Source organism: Sus scrofa, chromosome 15, assembly GCF_000003025.6.
Source record: "Sus scrofa isolate TJ Tabasco breed Duroc chromosome 15, Sscrofa11.1, whole genome shotgun sequence".
Classification (NCBI taxonomy): Eukaryota; Metazoa; Chordata; class Mammalia; order Artiodactyla; family Suidae; genus Sus; species Sus scrofa.
Genome location: NC_010457.5, coordinates 132,155,805 through 132,177,326, shown reverse-complemented (window position 1 = coordinate 132,177,326; position 21,522 = coordinate 132,155,805). Strand labels below are relative to the sequence as shown.

General features: G+C 46.7%; 1 protein-coding gene and 1 pseudogene across 2 annotated transcripts; both read left to right on the top strand.

The window, feature by feature from the left end:
* Positions 3,113–13,874, top strand: NCL (nucleolin). 2 transcript variants are annotated; one of them, XM_021074959.1, is made up of 14 exons: positions 3,113–3,313; positions 4,566–4,682; positions 5,908–6,394; positions 6,756–6,983; positions 7,093–7,179; positions 7,369–7,510; positions 8,501–8,625; positions 9,963–10,086; positions 10,835–10,992; positions 11,498–11,621; positions 11,804–11,937; positions 12,488–12,614; positions 12,983–13,206; positions 13,383–13,874. In XM_021074959.1, exons 1-14 carry the CDS (start codon positions 3,296–3,298, stop codon positions 13,460–13,462), a joined length of 2,175 nt encoding a protein of 724 aa, XP_020930618.1. In that variant the 5' UTR covers positions 3,113–3,295; the 3' UTR covers positions 13,463–13,874. The 2 variants fall into 2 exon arrangements, with proteins under 2 accessions (XP_020930618.1, XP_020930619.1); XM_021074960.1 differs by having other exon boundaries at positions 3,147–3,313; positions 12,983–13,143.
* Positions 20,747–21,031, top strand: LOC110256923 (annotated as a pseudogene).

Genomic DNA, 21,522 nt, shown 5'->3' with positions numbered 1-21,522 from the left:
TGCCTCTGGGCCTTCTCTCACCCTAGATGTTTCCCATCACTGGGCCTGGGCCTGCCCAGCCCTTCTCCTCTCCTCACTCTGGCTTCTCTTCTAGGCTGGTCCCTCACACCACCTGTGTCTGCAGTCATGTGACCACCTCCGCAGAATCAACTGCATAAGTGATAGGTATTCCTTGTGCACTCAGTATGTCCGAAACTGAACTCCCCCAAACCTGCAGCCCTGCTGGTGTCACTCCACTTGCATATACACACTCAGATACGGAAAATAAACGAACCTTTCTCCTTCTCTACTCACCAAGTCTGTCAATAGTAACAATAGCTAATGTTAACTGAGAACTTATTACACATCTAAATACTCATAACAACCCCCAAGTTAGGTATTGTTATCCCCATTTATGAAGAAACTGGGATGACAGAGCAGGGTCTCAATTTAAAACCTAGTTCCAGGCGTTCCCCTTGTGGCTCAACAGAAACAAACCTAACTCGCATCCATGAGGACGCAGGTTCGATCCCTGGCTTGGCTCAGTGAGGTAAGGATCTGGTGTTGCTGTAAGCTGAAGTGTAGGTCACAGATGCGGCTTGCATCTGGTGTTGCTGTGGCTGTGGTATAGGCCAGCAGCTACAGCTCCTATTCTACCCCTGGCCTGGGAACCTCCATATGCCACAGGTGCAGCCCTAAAAAGACAAAATAAGTAAGTAAATAAAAATCCTAGTTCTTAGCTATGTGACCCTGAACAAGTTCATTTACCTCTCTATGCCCCAATTTCTGTAAAACAGTGGTACTTTTTTTCTAAGAGTAAATTAATTTGCATATGTATATAAGATACACAGATACATGCCCATAAAACTAGAATAGTGCTTGGAACTTCGTAAGCATTATATAAGTAATAGCTGTTACTATTTTTCTATCCCAGACTGACTCCAGCGCAAGGCACTGGAACACTAAGCCATAATGGCTTTCTCCACTGTTCCTTTTACCTAAATAGTTCCTTCCTTCCACAAATAATTTTCACCACTATGTCAGGCAATGTTTAAGGCGCCAGGAATACAGCAGAGAACAAAGTCTGTGTTCTCCTGGCTGGAGAAGGAGCAAACAGACAATAAACAGCCAAGAAAAATGCCAGGTAGTGGTAGGTATCTCCAGAGGATTCAGTGATATAATAGGGAGCTTCTGGGTGGCACTTTTTCTTTTTTTTTTTGGCATGAGGAAATTCCCAGGCCAGGGACTGAACCCTGGCCTCGGCAGTGACCCTCACCAGAGCAGGGGCAACACCAGATCCTTAAATGCTAGGTGGGGGGCACTTCTCACTGTAGAGTTGGGAAAGGCCTCTTCAGAGGTGGTATAAACTGAGATCTGAATGCCAAGCCAGCCATGCCACTATTTCTGTAACTCATCCCTGTCACTTGACCATGCCCACTGCTTATCTCTCCAGCCTCTTTCCAAGCGTGTGCTAAGCTTGCCCTGTGCCACATGGCTTGTAAACACTACAGTCATGGGGTTCCAGTTGTGTCTCAGTGGTACTGAACCCAACTAGTATCCATGAGAACTCGGGTTCGATCCCTGGCTCTGCTCAGTGGGTTCAAGGATCCAGCATTGCTGTGAGCTGTGGTGTAGGGCACTGATGCGGCTCTGACCCTGAGTTGCTCCAATTTGATCCCTAGACCTCGAACTTCCACATGCAAAGGTTGTGGCCCTAAAAAGACAACAAAAGAAAAACAACCACTGGGCTCTTACTGCATTTCGCCATGCTTTGGCTTATGCAGTTCTTTCTGTGCCCCCATCCGAGTTCAAAATCAGAAAACCTTTCTCACAGATCACGAGAAAGAAGGGTGCAGACCATAGAACTGGCCCCAGCCTCTTTGCTGATCAGAGAGCCCCAGTGGGTATCTGTGGGCTTCCTTTTCATTTAGTCTCAGGAGAGTTCTAGTAAGAATTGCAAAATAACTTGATTGCTCACAAGAATCCCCACAGGCCCTTGTTAAAATACAAAATCCTGGGCCCAATCCCAGACCTCTTTAATTAGAAACTCCAGAGGTGGTTCTGAACACTAGCTCAGTTGGGGAAATATCATCATAGCTGAAAGTATCCCAGTTTTGTTAACAGTTAGGTACCAGACGCCCAGGACGGAATCATCCTACCTGCACGGGCTCTAAACCAACGAGAGTGCTCTGGTTTTAAGTTTGACACTAAGTTTTGCCACAATGACCCATCTGAATAAATGGCAAAAGCACAACGCAAAGGCAATCTTCCGTGCCTTCGCCAGGGTACCTTCCTTTGACTGTTTTGTCAGACTCCTGGACCATCTGCTGACACTATCGTAGCAGCCACCATTTTTTAATAGGTGCTTTAGTCCAAATAACAAAGAAGAAACTTTTGAGTGGCTAAAGGCCCTGCTCTGCGGTTGGCTTGACCAACAACTTCTCCCCACCCTATCCCGGTGACCACTGAGGTGCTCCCTGTAGAGAAAACTATCTAGTGCAAGGTTTCTTGAAATTGAATACTGTTTTCTCGCTGCTTACAGCAAACTCCAGCGGCAGCTTCAGGCACGTGGTCTGGCTGGGAGTCCCTTTGGAGGCAGTCTCAAGCACACAGGGGCTTTCTAGCTCCTGGTTCGTTAGCGTGCGGGACGAAGGTGGGCCCTTAACGTGGGTGGACCCTAAATTTCCGGGGGGCTCATCAGCGGATAAAAGGAGCAAATTCTTATCGAAGAGTGCGGACCGGGGCCGCGCATGAGGCCTCCCAGGAAGCGCAAGACCTCTCTAGTAGAGAGGGTCCCAGACAAGTTCGGAAACCCGAGGCCATCCATATTCAACGCCCCGAGTTCGGGGAACAAGCGGCGCCAAAAATGTCCGTCCCACGGCGCAAGCGCCGAGAGCGCGGGCAGTGGATGGGCACTCCGGGAACCGCGCGCCCACGGTCCAATCAGCGCTGCCCTTGCACAAAGCGGGTCCCGCCCCCAGGGCGCCGCCACGAATCCCCTCCCCCTTCTCTGGCCTCCTTGGCCCGCCCACTCCCGCCCGCGCCCCGCCCCGCGCCGTTCTCGGGTAGAGGATCGCGATTGGCTTGTGGGAGGAGCGCGAACTCTGGTTGGTCGAAGCGGAGTCACGAGGTGCCGTCGTCGCCTTTCCAGAGGCGATTACTGGGCAGGCTCAGTCTTTCGTCTCAGTCTCGAGCTCTAGCTGGCAGCTAAGCGTACGCGCTCTGGGATCTTCAGTTCTAGTGGCCGCCATCGAGGTTGCTTGGGTTCCTCTGGGCTCACCTGCGCCACTCGCCAGCTACACACTCCGCCGCCATCATGGTAAAGCTCGCAAAGGTAAGAGGTTTTGTCGGTGCGAGCACGGACATTGAGGCCTGTTTTCCGAGGAGAGCGCGCGCGCGCGGCGCCGCCAGGAGGGCCTGCGCGCCGTCCCGGGCGCGTTCGAGGGCGCCATGCTGCGGGAAGTCTCGCGCGATTAGCTGGGAGGTCTCGCGGCTCTTGGCTGCTTGATGGCGAGGTGAAGAGCTTCAGCAGGTGTCGCGAATGGTGGATATGGCGGGGTGGGACTTAGGGGTTGAGAACGGGGAGGGGGCTCTGGGCCTCGGAGTGAACGGATGAGGGCAAACTCCTGCGACGGGCCGGAGCAGCGCCCCGCCTCCGGACGCACGTGTCCCCATGCGCGGCCCGCCACGTGGGCCTCGCCGCTTGGGTCCCGGTGCCTGCGGAGGGGACTGGACCCTCGGGCGGGGAGCGGCGGCCCATGGGGTCTTGGCTCAGACCGGGCGGGCGGACTCTAGGTGGTCTCCAGGAAGGAGGCCCTGCCGCGTGCTTTTTGCGCCAACCTGTGCGCCCATGGTGGCCTGCAAGTTACTCCACGTGGTCCTGCGGGGGCTGAAAGGGGCGGGGTTGATACCTCGGGGAAAGACTTAGTGGAAGATTAAAGGTTAAGATGTGAATTGTTTAAATTTTTTTTTTTTTTTTACTTTTTTGCCGCATCGGTAGCATACAGAACTTTCCTGGGCCAGGGATTGAACCCGCACCACAGCAGTGACTTGAGCCACAGCAGTGACAATGCCAGATCCTTGACCCGCTGAGCCACCCGGAAACTCTGTGCAAATTCTTTTTTAAAGGCTGCCTTAATTTAAATCCAGATGAGGGGGGTGGAATTAAGTGCCACACTTTAACCCCAAGGATTTTTTTTTTTTTAAGGTATTTTCTCCTGGCTGAAGGGCTATTCATACTTGCGGTTACAGAGGTCTGATTGTAGGCTATATGAAAAATTTTTTGGCCGTTATTCAAGGATCTGGGGGTATAGTTATAAAACGGGTGCGCTTAGGGAAGGCAGCAGGGAGAGGGAGAGTGTTTCCTTGACTTTTTACCTAAGGTTGGTATTTGTAGAACCTGACAGGAAATATGCGGGGAGTTTAGAATTTGTCTACTAATATTAACATTGATATCAAGAATAGTTTTTGTGTTAATTGTATTTAAGTATGAAAAGGGGGTTTTAAGCAAGATGACTGCCATTTTACTATGAAGAATGGTCAGAAATGTGGAAGGTGTAACGCACTTATGTTTGTGTCTGTTTTAGGCCGGTAAAAATCAAGGCGACCCCAAGAAAATGGCTCCTCCCCCAAAGGAGGTAGAAGAAGACAGTGAAGATGAAGAAATGTCAGACGATGAGGAGGATGATAGCAGCGGAGAAGAGGTACTCAGTGCCGAGTTGTCTTAAACTATAAAATGGAGGATGGGAGGAGTTGGTGTTGAATATCTGAAAATACTGGCAAGTCTCGGGTTATATTCATAACGTGTACTGTTGTAAAGGTTGAGTGTTTCCCAAACTTTTTATTGACCTGTCAGGATACCATAAGGCAAAGTATTGGAAAGAACTTGAGAGAGAAAAGGCCTGGAGTTTTCATGTGCCTCCTGTAGGATTTGGTGTGATTATATTGGATTAAGTCATTGCAGGTTTCCAGTTTCAACATGTTAGCCATATATACCAGATGGAGAAACAGCCCAGACAGTTAACTGTCCCTCAAATGCCAGCTCTGAGCATTATATACAGGTCTGAGGTTAGCGTTACCAGATTTCTCTCTTAGCCCCCCGCCAAGTAGGATTAATTGGTCTCTGTTATCCTATATGGGCTTGGTAGTACTAATCACCGTTAAATTAGCGTGTGGATTTAGGGTCACCACCTTGTATTTGGTTAACATTGACTGTTTATCACTCCTAGCTACTGTAAAGGCAACTAAACTAATTGCTATATTGCTCATATTTCTAATTTAGAACTTAGTAAAGATTTTATCTAGACACACATAACCTGATAAAACCTATATAGTCCACAAAAAGTGGTTTGGAGTGTGACTTACATATAGATAAATGATGATTTTTTTTTACCAAGCTAATATGCTTTCTTTGGTTTGTATTAAATTTTTGAGGCATGACTGCAGCTTGATTATTTGGTGTTCGTTTTCTCTTTTGGTCCTAAGAATATGGGTTGAGTGAACTTTTATCTCCATCCACAATGAGAGCCCCAAATGATTTAATAACGCCTAACAGGTAGTCCATTGTCTGTGTGAGGTATTTGGTTACATGTGTCAGCTTGAAATCCTTAAAGGAGTGTGTAAAGTTGAGTTATTTTCAAATACAAAGACTCTTGAGGCATAAAATGAAGATGTAAAACCTTTGCTAAAACCACTCTGGCATGTGGCATCCAGACAGTCTGTTTTCAGAGTCCCTGTCAGGGACTGCTCTAAGCTGAGGACTGTGACTTCAGCTGTACAGAGGATGTGTTCTGTGCCCTTACAGTTTAATGTGCTGTCATCTAATGCATGTCTTGAACTAGAGGCAGGGTTACAATCAAGCATTCAGTTATGGACCAAGGCTCTCTGAGTTTGGAAACAGGCTTATGCTTGTTTTTATTTATTATCAAGGTTATTATTCCTCAGAAGAAAGGCAAAAAGGCTACCCCAACTCCCGCAAAGAAGGTGATGGTTTCCCCCACAAAAAAGGTTGCGGCTGCCACACCGGCCAAGAAAGCAGTTGTCACTCCTGGCAAAAAGGCAGCGGCTACACCAGCCAAGAAGACAGTTACACCTGCCAAAGCAGTAGCCACACCTGGCAAGAAGGGAGCCACACCAGCCAAAGCATTGGTGGCAACCTCTGGTAAGAAGGGAGCAGCCGCTCCAGCTAAGGGGGCAAAGAATGGCAAGAATGCCAAGAAAGAAGACAGTGATGAGGAAGACGAAGACGACAGCGAAGAGGATGAGGAGGACGAAGAGGAGGACGAGGACGACTTTGAGCCAGCAGTGGTGAAAGGAGCTGCTGCTGCTGCTGCTCCGGCCTCCGATGATGAGGAGGAGGAGGAGGATGAAGATGAGGATGAGGACGAGGACGAGGATGACGAGGAGGAGGAAGATGGTAAGGCATTGTGTAGTAGTTGTTGGGTTCTTGTTTGCAAGATATATTAGGGTTGAGGTTCAGGCAGTGATGCTCGACTCCCGACAACGTGGGCCTTTGACGGGACGCATGGCAAGGTTTCTTTTGGCTGGTTGGGGTGCACTGGCGGGGTACCCATGCGTGGTTGCCTGCTCCTGAGTAAAACACTTCAGCTTACCTTGTATTTTCCATGATGAAGGAGTTTATCTCCAAGTGCTGTTAATTCTTCTTGTGGCTGCTAAGCACAGTGACATGGGCAGGAGTACACTTTTTTTCCCCCTTACATTTTCCTGGAACTGGGGTAATTCTGAGTTCCCTTGAGACCCGTTGGTTTCTCTTTCAGACTCTGAAGAAGAAGCTATGGAGACGGTACCAGCCAAAGGGAAAAAAGCCCCGGCAAAAGCTGTTCCTGTGAAGGCCAAGAGCACTGCTGAGGATGAAGATGAAGAGGAGGACGAGGAGGACGAGGAGGATGAAGAGGATGATGATGAGGACGAGGATGAAGAGGAGGACGAGGAGGAGGAGGAGGATGAGGAAGATGAAGACGAGGACGAGGAGGAGGAGGAGGAAGGTAATCAAGTTAAGATTCTGAAGTACATTGACTTTTTTGTTTAAAGAAGGTACTTGAGCATGTGTGGCTGACTGTGGCTGACATACAGATTGTTTGAAATCTTGTCTAGAGCCTGTCAAAGAAGCACCTGGAAAACGAAAGAAGGAGATGGCCAAACAGAAAGCAGCTCCTGAAGCCAAGAAACAGAAGGTGGAAGGTAACTTGGAGAATTGGGGCTGGTGAATGACACCTGATCAATAGCACACGTGATGAACAACACAGGGACTTAATACTGAAACCTGATGTGACACTGCAATGTGCTGATGTGCCATGAAATTTTACGCTGGAAATGAAGTTTATGCCATACTTTAGAAAAGACTAAATTTGTGTTAATTTTTTTGTGCAGCCACAGAACCAACTACGTCTTTCAATCTCTTTGTTGGAAACCTGAACTTCAGCAAATCTGCTTCTGAATTAAAAACGGGTATCAGTGACGTTTTTGCTAAAAATGATCTTGCTGTTGTCGACGTCAGAATTGGTGTGTCTAGGTAGGTATGGAGCAGTTAATGCCACAGTACTTCTGCGCGTGGATCTGCTCATGTTTTCCTTCCTTTTGTAGAACCTTAGCTTAAATGTGTGTATGTAAGAGCGTTCAGAGATTAGCTATTAAGTCATTGAATTGTCAAATTGTAAAAACCCCAAATGGATTTTTTCGTTTTTGGTCTTTTTAGGGCCATACCTGCGACATGGAGGTTGCCAGGTTAGAGGTCTAATTAGCTACTGGCCTACGCCAGTGCCACAGCAATACCAGATCTGAGCCACATTTGCAACCTATGCTACAATGGTAACACCCGATCCTTGACCCACTGAGTGAGGCCAGGGATCAAACCCACAACCTCATGGTTCCTAGTCGGATTTGTTTCCACTGCACCACAATGGGAACTCCAGTCACCCATAACTCTTGATACAGCACATGTTTCGTTATAAGATTTGATGTTCTTAGAATATTTATTACACCTGAACAGCTATGTTATGTTAGTTAATGCTTTTAATTAGATAGGATATTTTTTTTTCCTTCCTTTTTTGGCTGTCCTGCGGCATACAGAGTTCCCAGGCCAGGGGTCAGGACCAAGCCACAGTTGGGACCTATGCCGCAGCTCTGGCAACACTGTGCCGGGCCAAGGATCAAACATGCATCCTGGCACTGCAGAGACGCCACTGGTCCCATTGTGGCACAGCAGGAACTCCAGGATTGGGTTGTCTTAGTGCTAAAGCAGGGTTCTTTTGTCATCACGTCAGCTGTTGTGTGCAGTGTAGCTAATGAGCATCTTGGAGGTAAGCTTGCATCGGTACTTAGATGCTCCCTGCAGCCCCAGTGGTTTAGGTGCTTTTCGACTTCCTCAGTCCCTGTTCGCATCATCACGTTAGTGTTCTGTTGCCCAGAACCCACGTAAGGTGGCTCTTGTTCAGTGCGGCTTGGTTTGTTTTTTCTTCCTCCACCTGTAACTTTTTTTTTTTTTGTCCTCTTCACCTTAAAGGAAGTTTGGCTATGTGGATTTTGAATCTGCTGAAGACCTGGAAAAAGCCTTGGAACTCACTGGTTTAAAAGTCTTTGGCAATGAAATTAAACTAGAAAAACCAAAGGGAAAAGACAGTAAGAAAGGTATGTAAAACTCTAGCTAATTATGATATGATAGGTAACTTGTTAATGTTTATTTATGATGTTTATCTATATTAGATTAAATATAGGCAAGTCGGCCAGGGTCAATTGTTTAACCTTCTTCTTTTTTGCTTCGTGATGTTACGAGGATTAAATGAATTGGAATGTTAAATGTTTACAGCAGTGCCTGGCACTACTTGTTAGACTTTTTAAAAGTGAGCAGTTCCTGGAGAAATGAACCCTACTGGTATCCATGAGGATATGGGTTGGATCCCTGGCCCTGCTTAGTGGGTTAAGGATCCAGTGGTGTCAGGAGCTTTGGCTAAGACACAGCTTGGATCCTGCATTGCTGTGGCTGTAGTGTAGGCCGACAGCTGTAGCTCCCATTCAGCCTCTAGCTGGGAACCTCTATATGCCGCAGCAAAAATCAATAAGTAAGTAAATGGATTAGATATACCTAAATTGTTTTTGTTTTGTTTTTGTCTTTTTGCCTTTTCTAGGGCCGCTCCAGAGGCATATGGAGGTTCCCAGGCTAGGGGTCGAATCAGAGCTACAGCTGCCGGCCTACGCCAGAGCCACACCAGACCTGAGCCATATCTGCAACCTACACCACAGCTCACAGCTATGCCAGATCCTTCACCCACTGAGCAAGGCCAGGGATCGAACCTGCAAGCTTTTAGTGGTTCCTAGTCAGATTCATTAACCACTGTGCCACGACGGGAACTCCTAGATGTACCTAAATTGTTAACCTAATAGTCCTCACTGGAAGTAGAGCAGATCCCTAACTACTCCATTTGTATTCTCTATACACACTGGTTACATTTCAAGTGTGTTTATGATATTTTTAATTCAAAAATACTGAGCCATAACTACTCTGTACATACCATCTTAGAGCTCTGTTCTAAGTATTCAGCACATAGTTTATTCTCAGTTATGACAGAGCACCTGTACATTGTAGGATCTCAAAAAGTATTTCTTGGCGTTCCTGTTGTGGCTCAGTGGGTTAAGAACCTGACTAGTTATCCATGAGGTTGTGGGTTCGAGCCCTGGCCTCACTTAGTGGGTTAGGGGTCTAGCACTGCTGTGAACTGTTGTGTGGGTTGTAGATGTGACTCCCATTGGGCCGTGCCATGATATAGACCAGTGGCTACAGCTCCAGTTCGACCTCTAGCCTGGCACATAACCTCCATATGCCGTGGGTGTGGCCCTAAAACAAAAAAGAATAAAATTAAAAATTATTTCTTGAAGAAAACTTTTATTATGTGTCAGTAGGTCTTTGGTGATCTGTGGGGAAAGGTCTTTTTAAGTTATCCAGTTCATTGTTGTGTTTTTTTGTCTAGATCGAGATGCGAGGACGCTTTTGGCTAAAAATCTGCCTTATAAAGTTACTCAGGATGAATTAAAAGAAGTCTTTGAAGATGCCGTGGAGATCAGATTAGTCAGCAAGGATGGAAAGAGTAAAGGGTATGTTTTAAGTCTACTGAAATGTTACATTAAAATGAATGCATTTAACTAATTTACAAAAGAAATGTTCTAACTTTCCTACGTATGTGATTATGGGCAAACTAAACTAACCCATGCCTCAATTCCCCATTTGTACAGTGGAGATAATAGATTTAATTTTGAGTGAATTTATTGTAAGAAGTATTTAGCACACTTTGTGTAGTGGGAGAAAAGTTTTAATTGAAAAGCGGAAGATGGCAAAACCTGAACAGTGTATAAGACAAAGGACATTTTGGAGTTCTCTTGTGCAGTGGGTTAAGGATACGGTGTTAATACTGCAGAGGCTTGAGTTGCTTCTATGCTGTGGGTTCGATCCCTGGCCCAGGAACTTCCCTGTACTATGGCATGGCCAGAAAACCCCGAAGGGCATTTTTATGGTACTCATCTGAAATAAGGGCATGTTGCTGAGATTAAAACATTTGTGTTAGGTGTTCCTGTGGTGGCCCAGTGGGTTAAGAACCTGACTAGTATCCATGAGGATATGAGTTCAATCCCTGGCCTTGCTCAGTGGGTTAAGGATCCAGCGTTGGCATGAGCTGTGGTGTGGGCCTGCCACTAGCTGCAGTTGCAATTCAACCCCTAGTCTGGGAACTCTATGACAGAGGTGTGGCCCCAAAAAGAAAAACATATATATATTGTTAGAGAGTTAATACGGACTTGAATTTTTTAAAAAGTCAGGTGGATTTAAATTTTTTTTTTCCTATTGTAGGATTGCTTATATAGAATTTAAGACAGAAGCTGATGCAGAGAAAACCTTGGAAGAAAAGCAGGGAACAGAAATAGATGGGCGATCCATTTCCCTGTACTACACTGGAGAGAAAGGTCAAAATCAAGACTTTAGAGGTGGAAAGAATAGCACTTGGAGTGGTAAGAATTTATAGGCCGTTCTCCATACAGGGTTTTGGAATTGATGGAGGGAAATCCTTTGCGTCTTTGTCTTTTATAAAAAGTTGACTAATTAATTGGGTGCAGGTTTATGTAGATCAAGCTGATTATATCTCTGTTTGTATTGAGGGTCTTGAATGAGAGCTGTATGAGGTCTTTACCCCAGAACATAGATAAGTCCAGTTTCCTTTATATGTATGTTTTATAGTGTAAATGACGTAGATTGTGTCTTAAAATCAGAAGAGTGTTGTAGGAAGACACTGAGCCGTAGGCAGCTTATACATCTGAGTGACGGGAAGAGGAAGTGTGTAACAGTACATACTAGGTACTTGATTTTATTGACTGACAAGCAGGATTCCAGCTGTGTCAGCGTTGGTGTGTAACTCCCTCACGCATAAACATTCTTAAGAACGAAGCAAGCTGTAGCTGTGACCGCAGTTGAGAACTGCTACTTCAGAGTCTTCATTTGACGTCTTTTTATTTGTAGGTGAATCAAAAACTCTGGTTCTAAGCAACCTCGCCTATAGTGCCACAGAAGAAACCCTTCAGGAAGTATTTGAGAAGGCAACGTTTATCAAAGTGCCCCAGAACCAAAACGGCAAATCTAAAGGGTAAAAGAATTGGTGCCTTTCTGTGGTCAATCACGGAGGGGACGTCACGGTCCCTGGCTGTTAGCGGCAGCTGCGTCCTTTGTGTGTGTGCTTGAGGAAGAAGCCTTGGTGGCCTCAGGGGCTGCAGAGCAGAGGAGCTCTGTGCTTGGTGACTGTTCTAAGTGTTGACTGTTTATCCTCAGGTATGCATTTATAGAATTTGCTTCGTTTGAAGATGCTAAAGAAGCTTTAAATTCATGTAATAAAAGGGAAATTGAGGGCAGAGCCATCAGACTGGAGTTGCAAGGACCCAGGGGATCACCTAACGCAAGAAGCCGTAAGTTACTTCATCAGCAGGATGTGGTGGGTGGGTCCTTGGTGCTGTGCTTTAGCTGTTTATGGTCAGAAGAACCTCTTTTTTTCTGTTGCCTGCTGCTGAGTAAACGATGCTGGATATGATGACTGATTATCTGAGAAATAACTGATGAAATCTCAAGAAAATTCCTCTAGATAGTCAAGTTCTGATCCAGCTAAGTTGGCTTTGAGCAGCAGTGTTGCCTGTGGTTCACTGTCCTGTGTGGTGGTTCAGCTGCCTGCTTTAGGACTGCCGTCTCACATGCTTGGCTGCTTCTCCCGTTTTCCATAAAGATCTGAGACAGGTTCTCAATGGCTCGGGGGATTGGAAACTTGAGAGGGCGGTTGGTCTTTTATTGGAGCATCTGTGCACCAAGTCGCTTTACCTGCTTTTGCTTACAGATGCTCAAAGTGAAAGCTTGCACGAAGGCGCGCATTCTCAGTAGTCAGGCTAGACAGCAACGTGCAAATCCAGCATGGTGTCAGGAATTGTGCCTTTAAGTGAAGGTGCGGTTTTTATTTTTCTTCCCCAGAGCCATCCAAAACTCTGTTTGTGAAAGGTCTGTCCGAGGAAACCACAGAAGAGACATTAAAGGAGTCGTTTGACGGCTCTATTCGTGCAAGGATCGTCACTGACCGGGAGACTGGGTCCTCCAAGGGGTAAGGGCATGTGCCGCGTCCGCCAGGAGGGAGAGCTCCCATCTGGTGCCTTCTCATTGAGCTCCTTTCTGTCGATGGGTGACAGTTTAGGATTCGCACGAGAAGAAGAGAGAATTCACAGAGCTGCGTTGTTGCCTTCTGTCTTCACAGAGGTACATTCAGCTGTTTTGTGAGACAGACATTCCGGAGCTCGCGCCGTCAGTACAACCAGTTTTGGCTTTCCGCGGGCACTGCTCTGCCCTGGGTCTTGGCTTCCCTGATGAGCAGGGCTACTTTATTGCCACAGGATCACTAGTCCACACGCAAGGTTAACTGGGCACCCGTTCCATGTGTGTTTTGTAATGGGCAGTTGCGTTTGGTGTTTCTAGGTTTGGTTTTGTGGACTTCAACAGTGAGGAAGATGCCAAAGCCGCCAAGGAGGCCATGGAAGATGGTGAAATTGATGGAAACAAAGTTACTTTGGACTGGGCCAAGCCTAAGGGCGAAGGTGGCTTCGGTGGCCGAGGAGGAGGCAGGGGCGGCTTTGGAGGTCGAGGTGGTGGCAGAGGTGGCCGCGGTGGATTTGGTGGCAGAGGCCGGGGAGGCTTTGGAGGTAAGGAGCGTGGAAGGCCCCCTCACTGTGTGCCTGTGGCACATACATGCACTTCCCAACCTGCGGGCCCAGGTTCCTGCGTCACTCAGTCCCCAAGTCCTCACTCAAGCCTCTGGGGAGGGAGCACTGGCAGCTCTGCAGCCAGCCTTTCAGGGACGTGTCTTGCCTTCCTGCAGGGCGAGGCGGCTTCCGAGGAGGCAGAGGAGGAGGAGGAGGAGACCACAAGCCACAAGGAAAGAAGACCAAGTTTGAATAGTTTCTTCTATCCCTGTCGTTCCTCTTCCATTTGAAAGAAAGGACTCTGGGGTTTTTACTCTGTTACCTGATCACTGGCAGAGCCTTCTGAGGACATTCCAAGACAGCGTGCAGCCCTGTGGTCTCCTTGGAAATCGTATAGATAACATTTCAAAGGCGATAACCCTGTTGGTTTTGACTGGATATTGATATAAACTTTTTAAAGAGATGAGTGATAGAGCTAACCCTTATCTGTAAGTTTTGAATTTATATTGTTTCTTCCCATGTACAAAACCATTTTTTTCCTACGAAGTTTTTTTTTTTTTTTTTTTTTTCTTCTTGCCTTGGGGGGTTGTAAAAGAAAGCAGAATGTTTTATCATGACTTTTGCTTCAACTTTGGGACAGATTAAAAGTCCTAAACTCTGGTGCCAGACTTGTACTTCCTAGAGTGTTTCTCCTGGAGTATCTTGCTCAGGGTGGAGCAGGGCAAAGCCAGGTCTGCCGCTCCAGGTCTAGCCCACCCCTGATGGAAATGCTGGAAATGTCACCAGCCAGTTTTGGTGACATGGCTGGTGAGGTGACCAACTTCCGCAGCCCTGTGTGTCGTGATGAAAGGCTTGTTAGAACAGCAGCTTTGTTCCACTTAGAAGCAGAGCTCAGAGTCAGGTGTCCTGAAAAAGTGCTCTTTGAAGAAGGGCAGGGGCGCTTGGGTCCTGCCTCTTTAAATATGCCCTGCAAAGCGTATGCAGTGTGGAATTGACGGTGACTGAAGAGAAGTCGTGCCGGATGAATGGACCAAATGGAGGCGTGGGTGCAGGGAGGCTGGGGGGGGCCCTTCTAGCCCAGTCGGATCGTTGGGACGTCTCCCGACAAGCTCCTGTTAGGCCGGCAAGAAAGACTTTGGTTTTGCCCCATGACAGATTCTCAAACACTCTCGCTTATTAGGCGCTCTCTGCTGTGCCCTCCTCCCCCTTTCTGATTAAAGGTCACATGATTAGGCCTAGGTCAAGGGATTAACACATATTTAGTAAAACGGAAGAGCACTCCAGATGGTACACTAGCCTAATTAGACTATTAAAAGTACCAAATCAAAATATGGTACCGGTAGAATGCAATGCAAACTGAAGGTGGTAAACAGCCTAATTTTGTCCTATTTTATGAGTTGCTGGTGGATGAGAGAATCTAAGCCTGTGCATGTCATGTAAGGTTTAGCAGGTGTGTTCCAGGTACTGAGGGCGTAGACCAGGACAGAGCCTGCTTTGCAGCGGAGGACGATTAAAGGTTTGGTACAGTTAGAAAAGCTAAAATGAACCTTTGGCAGCCTTCTTTTGTAGATTTTAAAAATTTTAATAAATCAGAGCCCATCAGAGCTAATCATGAATTAGGCCTGTTACCTTCGAAATAATAACAAGGCTGCATAGTTGTAACTGAACATTTTGTTTGATTTTGCTTTTTTTTTGTCTTTTAGGGCCGCACCCACAGCATGTGGAGGTTCCCAGGCTAGGGTTGAACTGGAGCTACAGCCACTGGCCTACGCCACAGCCACAGCCATGCCAGATCGGAGTTGGCGTCTGTGACCTACCACAGCTCACGGCAACGCCAGATCTTTATCACACTGGGTGAGGCCAGGGATCAAACCTGCAACCTCATGGTTCCTAGTTGGATTTGTTTCCCCTGCACCACGACAGGCCCTCCAACACCTGAATATTTTATCAGGTTAATGGCAAGTGAGCCTGTCCCAAACTGACCTTGCAAGAGGGAGCCTATGAGATCGTCTCCAGGGCCCTCTCCGTTACCCTGCAGCCTTCTCCCAGGCAGGTACCATCCCCGACTGACAGGCATGTGGGTGTAAGTCAGACTGAATGTGTAATGCATGCACTATTTGTCCAGCCAGCAACATGAGTTAGTATTGCTCAGGCCCAGCACAGCCAGTGCTTATTCAGAACTGTAGTGCTGTTGAGAGCCCGTGGTAGTGGGGTTTTGGTGGGTTCTCTTGGTGAGACTTGAACCAGACCCTGCTAGCAGCCTAGTTGCAGGAGTTCTTGCTCTTAGGTTGGGGCCTGCACTGAAACACAAGCAAGTCTGAATCTGCTTGCTCGTGCTGTGATACTGCAACCACCATGCCAGGCAGTTAACCTCAGCCCCTCTAAGGTGCTGTGGGGGCAAGACAGCCACAAACTAAGGTTTCCTTCCGAGGAAAAGGAAAGAGTCCAGCAGTGTTAGTCCTGGATATTATGTGGGTGCGCGTGGGGGCGAGGTGAGGCTGGAGGGTGGTACTCTGCGTGTGGTGGGAAAGGAGCCGTGGGAGTGTTGAGGGGAGGCCTTCCTGGTTCCTGGTTTGCTTTGGGTGAGGGTGTTGCAGCCATTTTAGAAAAGCAGCTCCTTGTAGCAAATGGTCGTCGTCACTTTTGTCATCCTTCCAGCAGGTGGCAGCACATCCACAGGGATGTGGACCCCTGACAAGTGCGGCGGGGAAGCCTGAAGATCATTTTCAGGCCAGATTAAGGGTAATCCGGCCTGGGAATCTGCAGCAACTCCACTCGGCACACATGCTGTGGAATCCCCTGAGAACTGGATTCCAGTTGGGTTCAAGAACTAAAATTTATTAAATGCTTATCCTGTGCTCTCATCTCTGAGGCTTGTCCCATTTATGCACCCTTAGTCTGCTCATTATGTCCTTGTAACTCAGTCTTTGTCTCCCTTCAGCCTTAAAAAGTGCCAAGGCTTTTTTCTCATCCAAAAAGAGCTCGTCCCCTGACCCTGCCACCCTTCCTGGATAACCTCTAGCCTTCATTGCCAAGCTTTGAGAAGGACGGCACTCCTGCCTCTCAATTCTTTGCCCCCAGCAGTGCGGCTTCTGTCCCCACACCAGCATGGGGTTCTCTAAGGCTGCCAGTCCAGAGGGTGGTCTTACCTTAGCTTATGGCTTCCCCGCAGCAGCTGACAGATTCCACTTTGCTGCTGAAAACTTCCTTCTCTCCCACCATCAGGAAATGAGTGGTGGCTCTGACAGTGGGCTGGGTAAAGAGGAAAATAACCCTGGGATTAAAGCTTTTCAGAATTTTATCCAATGTAATACATGGATCCAGTGGCTGTTTGCCAGATGAGGTAACCTTGTGACGGAGGAGAAAGGCTCGGAGGTGCCTCTGTTGCTGGTCCTACATGGAAACATGAAAGGAACCTGAGTAGAGGGACTTGGTTTTGTTCATTGTTTTCCATGAGCCTCAGACAGTCCCTGACACATAGTAGGCTCTCAAGATTTTAAAAATACTAAAATATGTTATTCACTAGTGCATTAGATAAGGTGTATTTACAATTAAGATAGATTTAGGGAGTTGGGTTCTGGTAATGGAGTGGCTTTTAACAGACTAACCCTCCTTTTGATTTCAATTATGAACTCTGGACAAAATATAAAAATCAAATCTGAAGGTGTTGAAGGTACAAACAATATGAGATAGAAACTGGAGCAGAGAGCATCCTTGAAAGGCAGGGACCCTGGGGGAGAGGTACCTTTAACCAGCTTTTCCCTCAAGGGCACCCTCCCCCACCTCCCAGGTCGCATGATTCTTTGGGCATAGAGTTGGAAGTCTGAGATGTCAGGTTGGGAATTTTCTTGAAGATGAGGGAGACAGAGGAGAAAACTGAAATATGCTTACTAATTGCCTTCGATTTCTTGACCTGAGTCTTAAGTTGATGAGCAGGGCAAGGTTCTTTTGAGCCCAGGGGAGAAATACAGCAGCAAGGTCCAAGAGCTACCTGATACTGGAGAGAAGTTTGGGGAGTTCCCATTGTGGCGAAACAAACAAATCCTACTAGGAACCATGAATGAGGTTGCAGGTTCGATAGAAGGCCTCGCCCAGTGGGATAAGGATCCAGCATGGCCCTGACCTATGGCGTAGGTCACAGATTCGGCTCAGATCTGGCGTTGCCATGGCTGTGGCATAGACCAGCAGCTACAGCTCTGATTGGACCCCTACCCTAGGAACCTCCATATACTGAGGGTGCAGCCTTAAAAAGCAAAAAAAAAAAAAAACCAGCAGATGGAGAGAAGTTTGGAGCTCAAGTTATGCCGTTATGAGGGTTTGATAAACAATGCTTAAAGCTTTTCTTTCAAACTCAGGCCATAACTTTAGAAGTAATAGCATATTCCAGGCCTAAGGACTGAACCTTAAACTAAGGGCAAAATACAAAACCAAAGTAGACTCAGCCTAGCAAAATCTAAAACTAAGCTCCTACATAATCAATGGGGGAATCTTGGGAGTTTAATTGCCTAGTAGAAAAAATTGCAACAGGGTTCAGAGGGAGCTAAGAGTCGGGACCCTAATGTGTCATACAGAATGTCTAGTAAGGCGTTCCTGTCGTGGCGCAGTGGTTAACGAATCCGACTAGGAACCATGAGGTTGCGGGTTTGGTCCCTGCCCTTGCTCAGTGGGTTAAGGATCCGGCGTTGCCGTGAGCTGTGGTGTAGGTTGCAGATGCGGCTCGCATCCAGCGTTGCTGTGGCTTTGGCGTAGGCTGGCAGCTACAGCTCCAATTCGACCCCTAGCCTGGGAACCTCCATATGCCGCGTGAGCGGCCCAAGAAATAGCAAAAAAAAAAAAAAAAAAAAAGACAAAAAAAGAAAGAATGTCTAGTAAGCAAAAACACTACACATGCAATGACAGGAAAATACTATCAAGAGAAGTAAATACACAATTCATGTTGGAAGTTATAGGCAAGAACTTTAATCATTGTAAATACGTTGAGTTTACAAGGAAAGGGAGTTTCTGCTGTGGCACAGTGGGTTAAGAAACCAACTTAGAGGTGTGGGTTCAATCAGCAGCTGCAACTCCAATTTGATCCGCAGGAGGTCACAGCTGTGGCTCAGATTTGACCCCTGGCCTGGGAACTTGCATGGTCATGGGTGTGGCCATAAAAAAATTTACAAGAAAAGTCGAATATGTTGAGTGAAAGAGAGATGGAAACTCTTAAGAACAAGTGGAATTCCTGAAATTGAAAAAGGATATGTATTATATGTATAAATAGAAAATTTCACCAGAAAGGCTTAGCAGGAGGAAGGATCAGTAAACTAGAAAACAAATTGTAATTACAGAGTTCAAAACCTGCCACCCCCAAATACAACATCTTGGCATATTAAATATCTCAAGCTAAGGAATCATTAAATATCTCAGGTGCAGGGAGAACTTTCTGACCCCCTGACGCAGGTCGTAAGGCCCTCCTATGAGAGGTGCCCAGAGGGAGGGATCACCCATTTCTCTGAAGACAGGGACACCAAGAGGAAATGTGTAGGGACAGGCCTTGCTGTCCCCCGCCAACCCCCCCAGTATGCTAAGCTCAGCCCCGCACCCTTTATTGCTGAGTTTACCCACAACTCTCCACCCTTCATCAAACCTAACGAAATATTCAGCTTTAACCATTTCTTAGGTCTTAATTTCCTTATGAAGTCCCCCATGCCACGTAAAACATGTTAAATTCACATTCTTCTCTCTCTCTCTCTTTTTTTTTTTTTTTTTTTTTTTGTCTTTTCTAGGGCTGCTCCTGAGGCATACGGAGGTTCCCAGGCTAGGGGTCTAATCAGAGCTGTAGCCACCGGCCTACGCCACAGCCATAGCAACGTGGGATCCTTAACCCACTGAGCGAGGCTAGGGACCGAATTTGCAACCTCAAATCCGAATTCCTAGTCGGATTCATTAACCACTGAGCCACGATGGGAACTTTATCATTCTTTTCTCTTTTAATCTGTCTTTTGTGATAGGGCTCCAGCTAAGAACTTAGAAGGGTAGAGGGAAAAGATGTATTTCCTCTCCTACATTATCCAAACTGAAGCTCAAAGAAAAAGTTGGGAAAAAAGCAGAGGCTCAAAGACAATATCAAGTTGTCCAACATGTGTAACTGAGTCCAAGATGGAGGGAAAAATGAATAGGCAGAAATCTCTTAGAAAAATAATGGCGGAAAAATATCTAAATTTGATGAAAAACAAGCCACAGACCCCAAAATAAAGTTACACACCCCCCAGCACATCACAGCTGAATTTTTGAAAACAAAAAAATTTAAATAGCCAAAACGAAAAAGACCCATTACATGTTCCATCTATAAGAATGATGGCCAAATCTCATCAGGAAAGTTATAAGGCCATGGATGATATCTTTAAAGTGCTAAAGGAGAAACATCAGTCGAGAATTCTGTTCCCACTGTGGCTCAGCGGTAACGAATCTGACTAGTGTCCATGAGGATGTGAGTTCGATCCCCGGCTTTGCTTAGTGGTTGAGGTTTCAGCGTTGCCGTGAGCGGTGGTGTAGGTCCCAAGCATGGCTTGGATCCCACATTGCTGTGGCTGTTTGCAACTCCAATTTGATCTGTAGTCTGGGAACTTTCATGTGCCACATGTGTGGCCATAAAAAGCAAAAAAAAAAAAAAAGAAAAAAAAAAAAAGTCATTTTCAAACAAATGAGGCTGAATGAACTCATCACCAGGACACTTGAATTTCAAGAAATGCTAAAGGAATTTTTTCAGGCTGAAAAGGAGCTATATCAGGGAAATTGGATCTTCAGGAAGAAATAAGAGCCCTGGAAATAAGAAGTGATACTCCCTTTCAAAGACTACTGCCAAACCGAATGCCATGCCTATATTCTGGGGTTTATAATATATGTAAAAGGAAAATACATGACAAAAGTAGCACAAATTAAGGGAAGTGAGTAAACGAAATTACATGATTTTAAGATTCTCTCTCCTTTTTTTTTTTTTTTTTTTTTTGTCTTTTTAGGACCTCACCTTTAGCATACGGAAATTCCCAGGCTATAGGTCAAATCGGGGCTGTAGCTACTGGCCTACGCTACAGCCACAGCAACACTGGATCTGAGTCAAGTCTGTGAACGACTCCACAGCTTATGGCAATGCCAGATCCTTAACCCGCTGAGCGAGGCCAGGGATTGAACCCACATCCTCATGGATACTAGCTGGGTTCTTAATCTGCTGAGCCACAGTGGGAACTCCTGATTTCAAAATTCGTGTATTCTGGGGTTCCTTAACCTGCTAGGCCATCAGGGAACTCCTTAAACTAACATAATGTTAATTCAGGGTAAATAGTGATACGTTAAAGACACGTATTGTAGGGAGTCCCCTCGTGGTCTAATGGTTAGGACTCAGTGCTTTTGCCATTGCAGCCTGGGCTCAATCCCTGGTCCTGAGATACCCCATCAAGCTGCTACATGTGGGGCCAAAAAACAAACAAACAAACAAAAAGCACATTGTAATCCCTAGAGCAACATTAAATAAAATAATGTGGCCTGAGAGCGCCCACTTGCAATGTTTCTCTTCTGCCCGGGCTGCGGGAACAGGCTGATGGTGGGGGAGGGTACCACTGCCACCAATGCAATTGCAACACCTGCCCTACAAGCACGATGTCCCCGGACTCTTACAAAACGGAAGATCCCAAAGCTGCAGGAAGTGGTTGATGCGCTTGGTGGAGCAGCTGCCTGGGAGAATGTTGACTCTGTGAGCCTACTTCCGGCAGCTTCAGACCCGCTCTGCGGACGAGCCCACGACCCCCTTCTGTAAGCTGCTCAGGGTGGACATCGCTGGAGGCACTAGAGCCAGGCAGGTGCAGCTGCGTCAGCATCTGCTCACCTTAGTCCCCAGATTCCCAGCTGCGAGTGTGAATGGTGTGTCCTGAGGGTCTTTGCGGGTGTGGTGTGAAACTAACCCTGACCTCCCAATCAGTGGATTAACTCATTAAGGTACAGGGAGACTTCCTGTGTAGGGAGGAGTATCCAGCATTAAATCCACCCTGTTTAGGGTTCTGTTATCTATCTTTTATGTTTATTGGGCAACTGGCATTCCCTTGCCTTCAGCTGACACTCAAATATTTACATTGTTTGTACAGCTAATAAAACTTATTAATTTAGTATATTAGACGTCTGTAAGGTTGTTTTTTTTTTTTTTTTTTTTTAAGGGCTGCACCCACAGCATCTGGAAGTTCCCAGGCTAGAGGTTGAATCGGAGCTATTGCTGCCGGTCTACACCAGCAGCAACACAGGATCCAAACTGAGTTTTCCACCTACACCGCAGGTCATGGCAACTCT

Excerpts from the sequence above, each read along its gene's own strand:
- NCL (XM_021074959.1), top strand. Across the intron at positions 11,938-12,487 it reads ATCACCTAACGCAAGAAGCC|AGCCATCCAAAACTCTGTTT; the intron begins GTAAGTTACTTC and ends TTTCTTCCCCAG. Across the intron at positions 12,615-12,982 it reads GAGACTGGGTCCTCCAAGGG|GTTTGGTTTTGTGGACTTCA; the intron begins GTAAGGGCATGT and ends TGGTGTTTCTAG.